The sequence below is a fragment of the Myotis daubentonii genome, chromosome 1, assembly GCF_963259705.1.
Source record: "Myotis daubentonii chromosome 1, mMyoDau2.1, whole genome shotgun sequence".
NCBI classification, from domain to species: Eukaryota; Metazoa; Chordata; class Mammalia; order Chiroptera; family Vespertilionidae; genus Myotis; species Myotis daubentonii.
This window is the reverse complement of record NC_081840.1, coordinates 43,122,931-43,137,670: the sequence shown is the minus strand read 5'-3', so window position 1 is coordinate 43,137,670 and position 14,740 is coordinate 43,122,931. Positions and strand designations below refer to the sequence as shown.

Genomic DNA, 14,740 nt, shown 5'->3' with positions numbered 1-14,740 from the left:
TTACCCCATACCCGCCCTTGGCCGGACCGCTCCTGGTCCCTAGGAGGAAAGCGCCTCCCCACTTCATTCTTAGGGGCAAACTTTGCGGCCCAGCCCCTTTCTCCCTCTAGCCCCTTTGGCGAGCGCAGTCCGCAGGTGCCGGGCGCAGGGCGCAGGTGTGCGACAGCTTACCTGGGGCGCGCGGGCCAGGGGATACGGGACACGGCGGGCGCGGTGCGTGGCCCGCGGGCTGGAGGGCCCCCGGAGACGCCAGTGACTGAGCGGGCTGTGGGTGTGGTGCCCGGCTCACAGCTGTCAGGCTTGCCCGCTCCGAACCGGCCTTCCCACTCGGGCTCTGACCGCGTCGTGCCCGTCGCCGCGCCACGCGCACCCAGCTTCGGCCTCCGCTCCGGGCCCTTCCGGGGCCTCCGGGGAAGCGGCGCAGGGCACACGTTTACGCACCCAAGGCCCTAGCGCCCCGCACCTGCTGAGAGCCGGCGCCGCGCGGGAGGGGCTGGCGGGGCCACGGGTGTGAGCGCAGTGAGCCCGGGAGCGCGGCTGTGCGCGCGCGCGGGGAGGGGCCGAGCCGTCACCCGGAGAGCCCGGCGGATCCCGGACTCCGCCGCGCACCTCCGCTCTCCGCTTGCCCGGCTCCAGCAGCCGCCGCCGCACGGTGAGTATCTGCGTCCGGTCGCCCGCCGCCCCCTGCTCCCTGACCATACAGCTTCTTTCGTTTAGTTCCCATTTGGGTTCTAGCGGCTGTTTTTATTATTATACCTAAGGAATCCGTCGCCTCACTCCCACCGCGTCCGCCTCCCACCTCGTCGCCCACTCCTAGCTCACCCCTCAAGCTCCCGGAGCCGGCGAGGGTTCCCCGAGCCGCCCTAGCCGCTGCTCCTCGTCACTGCGTACAACCCTTTACCCTGGCTTTCTGCTCTGGCCCCCGAAATTCGGTTCCTTTCCTAGGGCCCCCCTTCTCCTGGTCCGGGGGCCTGGGGCCCCTCCTTCCATTCAGGAAAACCCCGCGGGGACCACAGACCCTCAGCTTGGGGAGGAGGATGCGCTCGGCTGGGAGCAGTCCCTTCACTGCATGCGGGCAGGGCACACTTGCCCATTTCGGGAAACCGAGAAGCCGTTGTCATTTCGCAGAACCGTGGCGCCCTCCACCACCGTCTCACCCCAGGCCACCTCCTCAGCCCGCCTGAGAGCTCTTCAGGGGGAAGCGAGGCTTGTCTTCCTGACCCCTACGCTGGGGAGTTAAGACCGTGTTTTTGCTCCTAAATGTTACAAGAGACTTAAACAAGGGGGGTCAACTTGTTTCAATTCGATCCACAGAGATAAAGATGAAACAGGCAGATAACAGATAAATAGCTTGATACTGGGAGACGGTATGAAGACAGATGGGAGAAAGAGGAGGGAGCTGGGAAAGACAGTTTAGAGACGATAAGATCGGCAGCTGAGGGGCACCTAGATAGAGGAGGAGGGAGGCGGACAGACGATCCTAATCCTCTTGACGAAAGCTTTTGAGCTGCCCCTCTGAACAGGGGTTTTCCTTTCCTAGGGAGTTAGAAGAGGGGCCCTCAGGGGTGGGCTGCCTGGGCCATAGGAGCGCCTGCAGCAGTGGGCCCGGGGGAGCCTTCTGAGTCTGAGGGCACCGGGCTGACCCTGGCCACCTAGAGAGCTCCAAGCATCCCTCCCCTGATCCTCCCGCTGCTGAGGTCCGCGGGCACCGCTGCCTACCTCCCTGAACCAGCGAGCAAAGCATGGGACAGGCAGCAACTTTTGACCTGAAGCCTTGTATTGGCTTTGGAGACAGATTAGGATTCCCCTCAGCCCATATTGAGCCGGGATAGCCCTGCAGGAAGTATACTCAGAGAGGAGACCCCACCCCGACCCCCCGAAAAAGCCCAGAGCCCAGAGAGACTGCATTTGGCCTGAGCTAAAATGGTATGTCCGAAGGAAGGAAACTTGGGGAGTGCGCAGTTAAACGCGAAGGAGAAGAGGCTCCTAAGAAACTTCCTTGAGAACCTCTCCATCTCACACGCTGACCCGATGGAAACCAGCTTTGGCCTGGAACGCAGCTAAAAATGCAGAAAATGTGATGAGGAACTGCCTGACCCTGGTCTCACTGATGGCTGGAAAGAAAACTATTTCTATTTCCAGCCTGAATCTTTCTGGCGTGGCTCCGGACGAGAGAGAAGCTCGGGTTTATGGAAACCAGTGCTATTATCCCGGGGATCCGGCCGGCGGTGGATGACCTGGGGGGCCTCCCTGGGGCTGGACGCAAATGGCGTGCTTTGGAGAGAGCGAGATTCAGCACCGCGAACAGCGGTGGCCTCAGACTACCCCACCGCCGCCGCCACCACCACCACCACCACCACCTCCACCACCACCCAGCCGGGAGACCTTCCTCCTTTCCTCCCCCCACCCCCCGCCCTCCGCCCCCTGCTGTCTGGAGTTGGGCAGTGACCGCCCCTCCCCCAAACACTCCGCGCGCTGCCCCCGCCTGCCCACCCGCTTGTGAGCACTACAGAGCTGAGGGAAGGCCGTCCCCGAAGTGCGAGCTTCAAGACCAGGGCGGGTAGGGCCGGCTGAGGGTGGCCGAAGGCGCACGGATCTCAGCGCCCGGGAAGCTCGTGTTCCGCAATGTCTTTGCTGTGTGGCCTTGGGCAAGTCACTCTCCGTCTCTGGGCTCCACCTCCTCCCCATTCCCAAAACGGGATTTCTTTCCTAGCAGACCGGGCATTCCTGAGGTCTCAATTACCCCTCTGCTCACCCAAACCCCGGGGGCTTTTGTTCCGGCGCCAGCATGAGTCCGAATAACAAAAGGCGCCCGTCTAGGGGGGCGAATGAGCTTGGACTCCCCATTGCCAAGATTCCCACTCGCGCCAGACTCAGCGCGCCCCGCTGGGCGGGCCGAGCAGCGGCGGCGCTGAAAATGGCTCATCTGCTCTCTGCTTTCTCTGTTTCGCAGGAGCGGCGGCATGGAGGCTCTCACCACTCAGCTGGGGCCGGGGCGCGAGGGTAACTCCTCGCCCAACTCGAAGCAGGAGCTGCAGCCTTACTCGGGCTCCAGCGCTCTCAAACCCAACCAGGTGGGCGAGACCTCGCTGTACGGAGTGCCTATCGTGTCTCTGGTCATCGACGGCCAGGAGCGCCTGTGCCTGGCGCAGATCTCCAACACCCTCCTCAAGAACTACAGCTACAATGAGATTCACAACCGCCGCGTGGCCCTGGGCATCACGTGCGTTCAATGCACGCCCGTGCAGCTGGAGATTCTGCGTCGGGCCGGCGCCATGCCCATCTCATCGCGCCGCTGCGGCATGATCACCAAGCGGGAGGCCGAGCGCCTGTGCAAGTCGTTCCTGGGCGAGCACAAGCCGCCCAAGCTGCCGGAGAACTTCGCTTTCGATGTGGTGCATGAGTGCGCCTGGGGCTCGCGTGGCAGCTTCATCCCCGCGCGTTACAACAGCTCGCGTGCCAAGTGCATCAAGTGCGGCTACTGCAGCATGTACTTCTCGCCCAACAAGTTCATTTTCCATTCGCACCGCACACCCGACGCCAAGTATACGCAGCCCGACGCGGCCAACTTCAACTCTTGGCGCCGTCACCTTAAACTCAGTGACAAGTCGGCCACAGACGAACTGAGCCACGCGTGGGAGGACGTCAAGGCCATGTTCAACGGTGGCACTCGAAAGCGGACCTTCTCGCTGCAAGGAGGCGGTGGCGGTGGCGCTAGCGGAGGGTCGGGTGGGCAGGGGAAAGGTGGCGCTGGCGGCGGCGGGGGAGGCCCGGGGTGTGGTTCGGAGATGGCCCCAGGCCCGCCGCCCCACAAAAGCCTGCGTTGTGGGGAAGATGAGGCCGCCGGACCTCCTGGGCCACCTCCTCCCCACCCGCAGCGGGGGCTTGGTCTGACCGCGGGAGCCAGCGGCCCTGCGGGGCCTGGAGGGCCTGGCGGAGGCGCCGGCGTTCGCAGCTACCCGGTGATCCCCGTGCCCAGCAAGGGCTTCGGCCTCTTGCAGAAGCTGCCCCCGCCCCTTTTCCCGCACCCCTACGGCTTCCCCACGGCCTTCGGCCTCTGCCCCAAAAAGGATGACCCTGTGCTAGGGGCGGGCGAACCTAAGGGCGGCCCAGGCACCGGGAACGGCGGGGGCGCGGGCACCGGCGGAGGCGCGGGCGGCCCAGGAACCGGCCACCTGCCCCCGGGGGCCGGGGCTGGCCCGGGTGGCGGCGCCATGTTCTGGGGTCACCAGCCCTCTGGGGCAGCCAAGGACGCGGCCGTGGCCGCAGCGGCCGCCGCAGCCACTGTGTACCCGACGTTCCCCATGTTCTGGCCGGCGGCAGGCAGCCTCCCGGTGCCGCCCTATCCGGCTGCGCAGAGCCAAGCGAAGGCTGTGGCGGCCGCTGTAGCGGCGGCGGCGGCAGCGGCGGCGGCGGCTGCGGGTGGCGGCGGCCCCGAGCCTCTGGACGGTGCCGAGCCGGCCAAGGAGGGCGGCCTGGGCGCAGAGGAGCGCTGCCCCAGCGCGCTGTCCCGCGGGCCGCTGGACGAGGACGGCGCGGACGAGGGGCTGCCGCCGCCGCTGGCCCCGTTGCCGCCGCCGCCGCCAACCGCGCGCAAAGGTTCCTACGTGTCGGCCTTCCGGCCTGTGGTCAAGGATGCGGAGAGCATCGCCAAGCTCTACGGCAGCGCCCGCGACGCCTACGGCGCGGGGCCCGCCCGGGGGGCAGGGCCGAGCGCGGGGTCCGGTGGCGGCTATGTGAGCCCGGACTTCCTGAGCGAGGGCAGCTCCAGCTACCACTCCGCCTCGCCCGACGTGGACACTGCTGACGAGCCGGAGGTAGACGTGGAGTCCAACCGATTCCCCGACGACGAGGGCGCCCCGGATGAGACCGAGCCTGGCGCGCCCGGAGCGCCCGGCACAGTAGGCGGCCCAGACGGAGAACAGCTCGCTGGGCCCCCGTCTACCACCTCCTCCGGCGCCGATGGCCTTGCAGACTCTCCGGACGGCAGTAGCCCTTGTCCCCGGCGCCGCCCGGGGCTACCCCCCTCCAGCCGGTCCGTATTTGGGGACCTGGCGGCCGACGACGTGGTGCGGAGACCTGAGAGGAGCCCGCCGAGCGGGGGCTATGAGCTGCGAGAGCCTTGTGGGCCGCTGGGGGGCCCCTCGCCGGCCAAGGTGAGCCCAGCGCCCGCCCCACCGGTGGCGTGTCCATGCTTAGCCCTCAGCTCCGCGGAGATGTGGGGCTGGCCCCGGCCGGGCGGGGAGCGGGGATTTTGTTCTGAGCCGGCACTGGAGCAGCAGGCCTCGGCTACGCTGGGTGGGCCCAGCTTCGAGAGCCCCGCGGAGCTGCGCTCGCTGGAGCCCCCAGCTGAAGGTTTTGGAAGGTGGGGGCGGTGGGAAGGCCTGAGAAACGCCTGTGCTGTGTTTTCATGGATGGGAGTGAGGAGGAGACAGGCAGGGACCGTCAGCCACACAGAACCAGCGAAAGACGAATGAAGGGGGTCTGGAGGGAGAAGGTGGAGGAGAGGAAGGGACCCAACTCCAGAGAAAGGCGCAGGTGAGGCATGGCCGGTAACACTCCCATCCGGGTGAGACACGGCTCCAGGGAAGGGCATTGGGTAAGGAGAGGGCGGCCTCTCCCCAAAGCCAGGCCACTGCCGTGCGAGGGTCCCCGGAATCTTCTTCCACCCCAACTCATAGTTGTCCGAGTCTCTACGAATTCCCAGTGGGAAGCTGTCCGCGTGGTGTGTGGACTGGGAGGGGGGCTCTCAGGAGGGTTGGGGCCAGCTGGGGGGGGGGTTTAGGTGTGTGTGTTGGGAGCGGGGGGTTTGCAGTTAAACTGGGATTGTTGGCTGGTTGAAAGTGGGTGCCCACGCTTGTACATTTCCATTCGGTCCATTAAAACACGAGTCGTTAGCCAGATGCTAAAGGCGTCATTTGTGCATGGGACACGCGCGAGAGGGAGGAAGATGCGGGATAAAAGTGGGCGACGAGAGCGGGGGCGGCTTTGAACAGTCCTTGGCTCGGGAACCGGTTTCTGTGTCGGATGATGTTCTCGGGGCGCCAATACTGACCCTGAATCTACAACAACAGTGGGGCAGCCCCCAAGGGCGCAAGGCTGTGCGGTGTGCAGCATGGCCGCCCGGGGCGCTCCAGCCCCCGTGAGCCCATCTCCGCCACCCCTTCCGCACTCCCTCCCCGCCGCGCCGGGCTAGGCGGCTCCCGGCCACCGCCAAGCGTCCCCCTAACCGCCTGTCATTTCTCGGCCGCCGCAGGTGTACGCGCCTGAGCGGGACCAGCACGTGAAGAGCGCGGCGGCGGCGCTGGGGCCCGCGGCCTCCTACCTCTGCACCCCCGAGGCCCACGGTAACGCCCCCAACCCCTCTGAAGGGGACGCTGGCCAATGCGATGGGGGGACAGCAGGCAGAGGGCCAGGGCCAGGGGAGGTCTACGAGGGAAGACGAGAGGAGAAAGATAGAGGCAGAGAAAGCCACAGAGAGGAGAGGGAAAGAAAGACAATGAAAGAAAAAAAGACGCTAAGCGAGAACTTCAACAACTTCCAACGTTTGGTTACCTAACAACAAACCTGCCTGTCCAGCACATAAACACGCTCACCCACACCCCGTACACTGGGTGAAAGCCTATTAAAGATCACTCCTGGCACCGCTTTCAAGTGCTTTCATGTATAAAGCAAGCGGTTTTGGCCGCGAGGTACCCCGTGGACAGGCCGGGTCCAGCACATGGTGGGGGCACTTGGCTGCGCACTTGGGTACACCTGCCGCGGTAGAGGTGGCCCAGCGCGGTTGGGGGTGGGGAGAGCCCTGCACGTGCCGGAGGGACCCAGTGGCTCGCAGATGAGAGGCTGAGGGCTGAGGGAAGTCCGGCTGGCCAAGCCCAGGAGCTGTTCCCCCGCCGCTGCCACGCCGCGCTCACTGCCTGGGCCGCGTTCTCCGCGGGAGCGGCGCAGGCAGACCTGGCGGCCACGCGCGCTCGCGGTGCCCCAGTATCTGCGCGCGATGTAGGTCGCTTGTCCCAGGTGGGCTCGGTTGCTGTATTGCTCTTTTTCGAGGGGCTAGGGAGGAGGCGTGGAGACCGAGAAGAGCAGACCGCGCGGTGCGGGGGAGCGGAGGGGGGGCGGGGGGGCAATGCCCGGCCCAAAGCCTGAGGGTGCGAGCCCAGGCGCGCAGCATGGAACAGCGGCGGCCGCGAAGCTTTTAATTAGGGCTCGGGCGCCCGGACTGCAGCAGCTCTAGCTATATCGGGGTCACGGTTTCTTTGCCTCTCCTTGAAACTCGGTTTATTGCTTTTAAGAGCCAGATAAGGAAGACAATCACTCGACCGCCGATGATTTGGAAACGAGGAAATCCTACCCAGACCAAAGGAGTATCTCCCAGCCAAGTCCTGCAAATACAGATCGAGGTGAGCCCTAGGATCCTCGGGCAGCACCCCGAATTGGGAGTTGGGACCCAAGTCGCCCAGAGTCCCCCCGGCTTTGGCTTGTGAGGAAAGCTTTCACCAAGAGTAGGCGGCTGTGGGCCCCTTCTGCGGCTGGCAGATAACAGCGCAGGCAAGGTGCAGGCCACTCTCCTGAGTCGCTTACCTCCTTGGTGGGTTTGAGCTCTTCCGGGTAAGAGAGCGTTTCAGAAGGAATTAGGAACACCATCACCCACATAAAACAGGCCAGAGGGCACTCCCTGATCTAAGAGAGCCTCCCTTCCCTGGGTCTCCTCCAACGGGTCACTCTCTACAATGATGGCTACATCCCTAAAATGTTGGCTTGGAATGTGGGTAGTACTGGCCTGTAACTGTCTCCTCTAATGGCACCAAATCTGGAGTAGGTCCCTGACTTAGCCCAGTTCCCAGGAAGCTCACCCCTCCCCTCCCAAGGCCCCTCCCAGACAGAACCCCTCTCACCTGTCCTCCTATCCCAGGCGAAGATGGGCTCACCCTGGAGGTCACTGCAACACAGCTGGTGGAGAAAGATATCGAGAACCTGGCCAGAGGTGAGGTTAAACCTGAGATGGGGCTACTCTGGGGGTGGGGGGAATTGCCCTTCCTGTAGGGGGTGAGGTTAAATCTGTGAAATGGGGCTACTCTGGGGGGGGGGAATGCCCTTCTTGTAGGGGGTGAGGTTAAATCTGTGAAATGGGGCTACTCTGGGGGGCCCTCTTGTAGGGGTGTCATTCCTGTTGGTGTGAGAAGACAGGGCTCTTGGGCAGTCGGTCTTCACTAAGGGGAAAGGATGACCCGGCACATTGTCCTGGGGCAGAGGTGTGGGTGTGAGAGGGGGTGGCTAGAGGAAACCAGACCCCAGAGGCTCACTGGAAGTGTGTGTTCCTAAGGCCAGGTCTGTCTAAACAGCCCAGTGAGAAAGAGAAGCGAGTGAAGATCCTAGGAACTTGATGCATGTGGGCAATCAGGACATTCTGGGTCTCCCAAACTCACTGGAAAATGTGACTTTCTGAATAGCAAGATTCCTAGGAGGCATCTACTTTAGGAATGTTCAAGGGGTTAACTTTTTTCCTGGAATTAATGTAAAACCACTCACCCCACCCTAAATGGGGTGGGGATGCAGCTCATTTGCAGAACAGGGTCGTTGGGGTGTTGCTTAGCCTGCCAGGGAGAGTGTGTGACTTCAGGCACAGAGGGGAGCCTCTGACCCCACTTTGCTCTTCTCTCCCCCCCCCTTTTTGTGTTTTTGAGCACCTGCTCGGAAAGGATTTCTCAGAGAGCCTCCCCAGAGGGAGGACCCAGATGCCGAGAGCTCCATGGTCAAGGCAGCCCCCTGCCGTTTCTCTGGAGATGGTTTCTGAGGTCACTAGCAGCGTTTCCCACCTCTGCCTGCTACCCTCTCCCCAAACTCGCCCAGGGATGAGCTTGGAAACTGTTGTGGGGAGAGAGAAAAGCATCTGTGGTCTTTGACTCTGTAGTTACAGATTTTGCAGGATATGTAATTACCTTCAAAATCATTGGTGCTTTATGTGAGTGTTTTTAGCATGGATTTGGGGCTGTGCTGATAGCATTCATATAAAATTGTAAACAAACTGTTGTAAGTATGTGTATTTTTCCAGGGCTGGGACCCAAGACTTTGACCAGATTCTCCCTGGCCTGTATGACTGAAGGGAAAGATTAGGTCTCACTTTTGAAGGGGTAAACTGAGTCCTCCTGCGCTAGCCTCCAAGATTAGGGAACTAGGAACTACTTGAAGCAGGGGCCACTCTGCTTGGTGCCTTGAGCCAGGACTTGGAAGTGGAAAGTGCCGTCTACCATCCTGATTTGATTCTCCCGGGCAATTTACTTCCCACCCCTTCTTCCTAACCCAAATCCTTTGGAAGCAAATGGGTAAACTGGGTGCTGAGGGCCTCTTCCTCCCGACCCAACGCCCCCAACGCCCATCTCAGGGCTACTGGCCTTGGCAGGACCTGCGTGTCTCTCGGCCTCCTGAGTCCTGCACACCCTCTCCTTTACCTCCCACTCTCCCCCGTTCACAGACGAGCTGCAAAAACTGCTCCTGGAGCAAATGGAGCTCCGGAAGAAGCTGGAGCGAGAATTTCAGAGTCTCAAAGGTACCCCCATCCTGACCCCCCACCCCCACCCCGCCCTACCCCACTTCATGGCCAGAACCTTCTTCCCTCTGAGCCTGGCTCCAGGACCCCAGTGCCAGCCGCTGCCCTGCGCCCTGCGGACACCGGGAGCCCTCCTTTGCCGGGGTTTCCCACTAGACCAAAGACTGGGGGTGGGGGTAGGGGTGTGGGTAGGGTGGGGGATGGGGAGCGGGGAAATGGGGCCGAGGGAGGGGGGCTGTGCTTAACAGCTCTCACTTAATCAATTTGCACAGATAATTTTCAGGATCAAATGAAGAGGGAATTGGCTTATCGAGAAGAAATGGTGCAACAGCTGCAAATTGTCAGAGGTAAGACGGGAGTCAGGTGAGCGCGCTCACGGGCCATAACTGCCTCTCGTCTGGCAGGAGCCGCAATGTTGGCTCAGTCATTTGGATTTAAATTGAAGGTAATTTAACAATTATTTTTTTTATTTAATATCCTTTGTATACTCTGATTAGCCTCAGAATGGCAAGCGAGCCCAGCAAACGGCTTGCAGGCATCATTACATGGAGTGATTGAACTTCTTATCGCGGCAATTTCCATGGTTTCTAAATTAAAAATCGAGGCGTAAAATTACCTGGGAAGTAATGCCTAAGTTCGCTTTAATTTTGGTTAGATCCGTCTGCCTCTAAGCACCATCCCAGGCCGTTTCCTCCCTCCTCAGGCTGCAGTTTGGAGCCTTGATGCCTCCTCCCTCGGCCCCCAGTCTTGTTTTCCGAAGGGGCTGAGAGCTGAGACGAGGGTGAGGCTGGGGCTCTGACCCTGCCGGCCGGGCCGGTTGACCGGTGGGCTCATTTCCTGCCCGGCCCCTCCCATGTCTTCCAGACACTCTTTGTAACGAACTCGACCAAGAGCGGAAGGCGCGCTATGCCATCCAGCAGAAGTTAAAAGGTGCGGAAGCCCAGGAACAAAGAGGGGGGATGGGGGGTGCCAGGCACTGGCTGTGCAAGAGAATGAATGAACGATCGAATGAATGAATGAATGAACGATCGAATGAATGAATGAGTGATCGAATGAATGAGTGAGTGATCGAATGAGTGAGTGATCGAATGAATGAATGAACGAATGAATGAACGAACGAACGAAGAACCACGGTACTAGAGTGAGGGAAGGCCAGGTTTACATGGATCAGAAGCTGAGGGGAGGAAAATAGGATTTGCATTTAATGAGGACATGATTTCAGAATGGGTGGGATGGGGAGAAAGAGCCCCCTGAGCTCTGGGCATTGGGAAATCTGCCCTCAGATCCAATTCTTGCCTTGGGCAGATGGACCTTCCTCTTTCTGTGCCTTAGTTTCCTATTCTGTAAAGTGGGGCCTTTGCACCAGAGCAGTGGTTTTGAACCGCCCGGGTCTCTTTTCTATCCTCCTATCTTCTGATCCACTCCCTTGAGAACCCCTGAGCCGGAAGAGGGGGGGGGGACCCAGGCGGGCAGAGGAGAGGGGCGCGCGGACCGTGCCCGGGAAGCCAGGCAGGTGAGGCACCCAACGTGGTCTGCCCGACTCTCTCTCCAGAAGCCCACGACGCCCTGCACCACTTCTCCTGCAAGATGCTGACTCCCCGCCACTGCACTGGCAACTGCTCCTTCAAGCCCCCGCTGTTGCCCTAGGGCCGGCCCCGCCGCGCCCCCGCGCCCTCAAGCCATGCTGCTCTCTTCCTGTAAATACCTGCGGCCGAGGCGGCCGAGAGCGAGGAACAAGCCATTCGGACCGGACCGATGTAAATACAGCCTCCCGCCCGCCCTCCTCCCGGGCGCCTGGGCCGTCCCCGCCCACTCCCGGGAGCCCCAGCCCAGGGCCCCGGCTCCATTTCCAAGTGTAAATACCATTTTGCCCCACGGTTGAACTCCAGGGCATTGGACCTCATGGGGTTAACTGGACAGAGGGGGTAAAAAAGGGAAGAGGGAGACTACTCTTCGCCTCTGTACAGCCTCGGACCCCCCAGTTGTGATTACAATGTAGCAACTTGGCTGGCGCTGGCCCCGCGCCGGTCCGTCCACTTCTGAAACTTGTTCCTAATGACAAAGTGGCTATGTGCAATGGATACACATGTACTGTGAGTCTCTTGGTTCGGTACTGAGTTTATTTATTTATGCTGTATGTTGTTTTGCTTCCTTCTCCTGGACCCACTTCCGGCCCCGTTTTGCAGTCCCTTTGGGGTTTTGCTTTGTCTCTATTTTGTTGTAACCTCTTGATGTAACCAGCACTTTAAAAAGGGCGACAACTGACTCACGAGATGGAGACCACCTTGACCTGTTTGGGGAGACCACCCTGTACCCGTGACTTTTGTTTTGTTTTTAATTAAAAAAAAACAACCTGTCACTTCCGGAGGCGTGGAAGTGCAGCTGGGGAGCGGGGCGGGGTGGCTAAGGGCTGGCTAAGGGCTGCGCAACAGGTGGAGCGTGAGGACAGCCGCGCGCGTTCTGGGCGCCGGGCGGAGAGCCGCACCCGCTCCTGTGGGCAGCCGCGAGGCCGGACGCTGCAGCAGTCGGTAAACACACCCAGCCTGCCCCCCAGGGCACGCCCTCCCCGCCTCCAGGACCCCCTTTGGGCCCGGGCCTGGGTAAAGAAGACTACTGAGGCGTAGTTCCTGGGCCCCTAGTCTCGCAGGGGGGGGGGGTGCAGAAGAGTTTATTCGTGCTATTTCCAGACGGTCCCACCCAAGAGGTCACCTCCTGGGCGCCCAGAGACCGGCCCTGCCCCGAACCCCAGGCTCACCCAGAATTGCCAGGAGCTCAGACACCGCGGGCCACGCCCTGGGGCGCTGGGGTGGGGTGGGGGGCCAGGTAGGGGGGCAGGCCTGGGAGGGGCAGGTCTGGAAAGGCAGGGCGAGACTCAACGCTGGGGCACAGGCGCCCTCTCGCCTGCCCCGCTGCTACCCAAAAGGAAGGAACCCTGGCAGAGTTTAATATTCCCTCCGTTTTAGTCCGAGTGGGATTGAGGACGTGGCGGTTGCAGCCCACCAGCCGCAGGTGTCCAGGTCGCCGCCCCGACGGGGTGGGGTGGCGGGGCGTCCCGGCCGCGCTTACTAAGGCGTCACCTGGCCCGGGACCTCCAGTCGGCCTCAGTTTCCACAGCGAACCTGCTGGTGGGGCTATAGGGAAAGGATGGAAGCTGCTGCTCACTTTTTGGCATGGGGTAGGAGAAAAGTGTAAATGCAGGGGGAGCCCTAGCCGGTTTGGCTCAGTGATAGAGCGTTGCTCTGCGGACCGGAGGGTCCCAGGTTCCATTCAGGTCAAGGGCACATGCCCGGGTCGCAGGCTCCATCCCCAGTGAGGGGGCGTGCCTCTCTCTCATCATTGATGTTTCTCTCTCTCCCTCTCCCTTCCTCCCTGAAACCAATAAAAATATATTTAAAAATAAATAAATGCAGTGGGAGAGGGCCCCGTATTGGGAACCACGCAGCCCTCGGCTGACCAGCAGGTCTTTCCTAGGCCTTGGTGCCGGGCCCTGTAGCATAACATTCAGGCCCTGCCCCGCAGAGCTGGGCAGCAGCGGTCCGCCGGGGGACCAGCATCCTACCACCCCGCCCTCGCGACACACCCAGGCTCTCGCTGCGCCTCGACCTTGGGGCGGCCTGGGGCACCCGGAGCGGAGGCCCTGGAGGCGGGCGTGCGGTCCCACGCCGCCTGGAGAGCAGATGGCCGAGAAGTTGGACGGCGGGTCGTCTAGAGGCCGGGAGCGGAGCCGACTAGGGGGCGCGATCGGAGACGCCCGGAGGGGGCGCGGGCTGGGAGGCCCACCGCACGGTCAAGGCAGGAAGCCAGCCCCCAGGGCATCCGGCCCTCGGAGCCCTCGGGCCCCAGGTTCTTCCGAGGGCTGGATAAAGGGGACAGGAGGGAGAGTGGCGGTGAGGGCGCCGGGTGAACGGCGAGGCGTCGCAGAGGGAAGCGGCCCCGGGACGCACGGTCCCCCGGCAGGGACCCTTCAGGAACATTTCCTGGGGGTGGGCCGGACCAGATCAGGCTTCGCGGCACCAACAGTGAAACCGGGGTCCGGAGCGGAAGTGACTCGCGTCCTCAGGGCGAGCGCAGCTGGTGCAGGGCTGCAGCGCTGCGGCGGGCGGGTGCACGCGCAACCGCACTTTCCTTCTTGGTAAAATGGGAAACAGTGACTACCCGGGCAGGAAGGTCAGTGGCTGCGGCCCACACAGACGAGCCTAGCAAACACTCCTTTTCACCTTTCCTTTCCGAATTTCCCGAACGAAGTGAAGAAAAAGAGCCGTAGGCGGCTGGGGCCTGACTGCAAGGGCGCCCCATCTGGGCCGGAATCTCTGAGGATTGGAGGTGTAGGCGGATCCGACCCAGAAAGCTCTGTCGCAAAAGCCCTCCTGGGCTCCGGCGTCCCTTCAGAAGTGGTTTGTTGCCCCCCAAATGTTAATAACCAAACGATTGGTATGGATGTAATTATCAATAATTATACGAATTATTGCTGATTGCGGGGCTCGTAGCTACTTTAATTAGTTTACCAGATTCTAATTAAGTTAAATGAAACATTAATAGGGAAAATATGTTTTGAAAAAAAACAACCCTGGATTTTTTTGCTCTATTTCTCGCCACAATGTTGCCACCTTGCGACACATTTTAGGCATTACATCCAGCGTCCGAAGGCTCCAGACTAAGGAACTTTGTTTCAGGGAGAAAAAGTGGGGTTTAGAGAATTGGGAGCGGGCTGGGGGGCACAGAATGTCCTCCCCGCTGTTCTTTCTGGATGTTTGGTTCTGCACCCAACCAGTGGCTCTGGAGTCCGATGTCTGGGGGTAAAGAATCAGTAAACCATGTGCCTTCGACATCTCTCTCTCTCTCTCTCTCTCTCTCTCTCTCTCTCTCTCTCTCTCTCTCTCTCTCTCTCTCTCTCTCTCTCTCTCTCTCTCTCTCTCTCTCTCTCTCTCTCTCTCTCTCTCTCTCTCTCGTTTTTTTCTCTCTCTCTCTTTTTGGCAGAGAAACTTGGTCCCCTCATAGGGAAGCACTGTGCAACAGGTGGTCTCTATCACCACCAGTTCCAGAAAATCCAGGGTGAGAAACTGAGTGAGCTAGGTGGGTGGAGATAGCAGCGGGTTGCCTGATTTTTCACTCCCCTGGGAGAAACCAGTACCAGTACCAGGAGGTTGCTCAAAGGACCCCTGGAAGACCCCTGGATTCCTGGGACTAATCTCC

At 61.1% G+C, this 14,740-nt stretch overlaps 1 protein-coding gene across 1 annotated transcript; it reads left to right on the top strand.

The window, feature by feature from the left end:
* Positions 1–2,963: 2,963 nt before the first annotated feature.
* SKOR1 (SKI family transcriptional corepressor 1) lies at positions 2,964–11,656 on the top strand. Its single transcript, XM_059697277.1, has 8 exons — positions 2,964–5,156; positions 6,257–6,347; positions 7,293–7,400; positions 7,913–7,984; positions 9,473–9,547; positions 9,820–9,894; positions 10,412–10,477; positions 11,100–11,656. Exons 1-8 carry the CDS (start codon positions 2,964–2,966, stop codon positions 11,192–11,194), a joined length of 2,775 nt encoding a protein of 924 aa, XP_059553260.1. The 3' UTR covers positions 11,195–11,656.
* Positions 11,657–14,740: the final 3,084 nt, after the last annotated feature.

Excerpts from the sequence above, each read along its gene's own strand:
- SKOR1 (XM_059697277.1), top strand. The coding sequence starts at position 2,964 with ATGGAGGCTCTCACCACTCAGCTGGGGCCGGGGCGCGAGGGTAACTCC. Across the intron at positions 7,985-9,472 it reads TATCGAGAACCTGGCCAGAG|ACGAGCTGCAAAAACTGCTC; the intron begins GTGAGGTTAAAC and ends CCCCGTTCACAG. Across the intron at positions 9,895-10,411 it reads ACAGCTGCAAATTGTCAGAG|ACACTCTTTGTAACGAACTC; the intron begins GTAAGACGGGAG and ends CATGTCTTCCAG.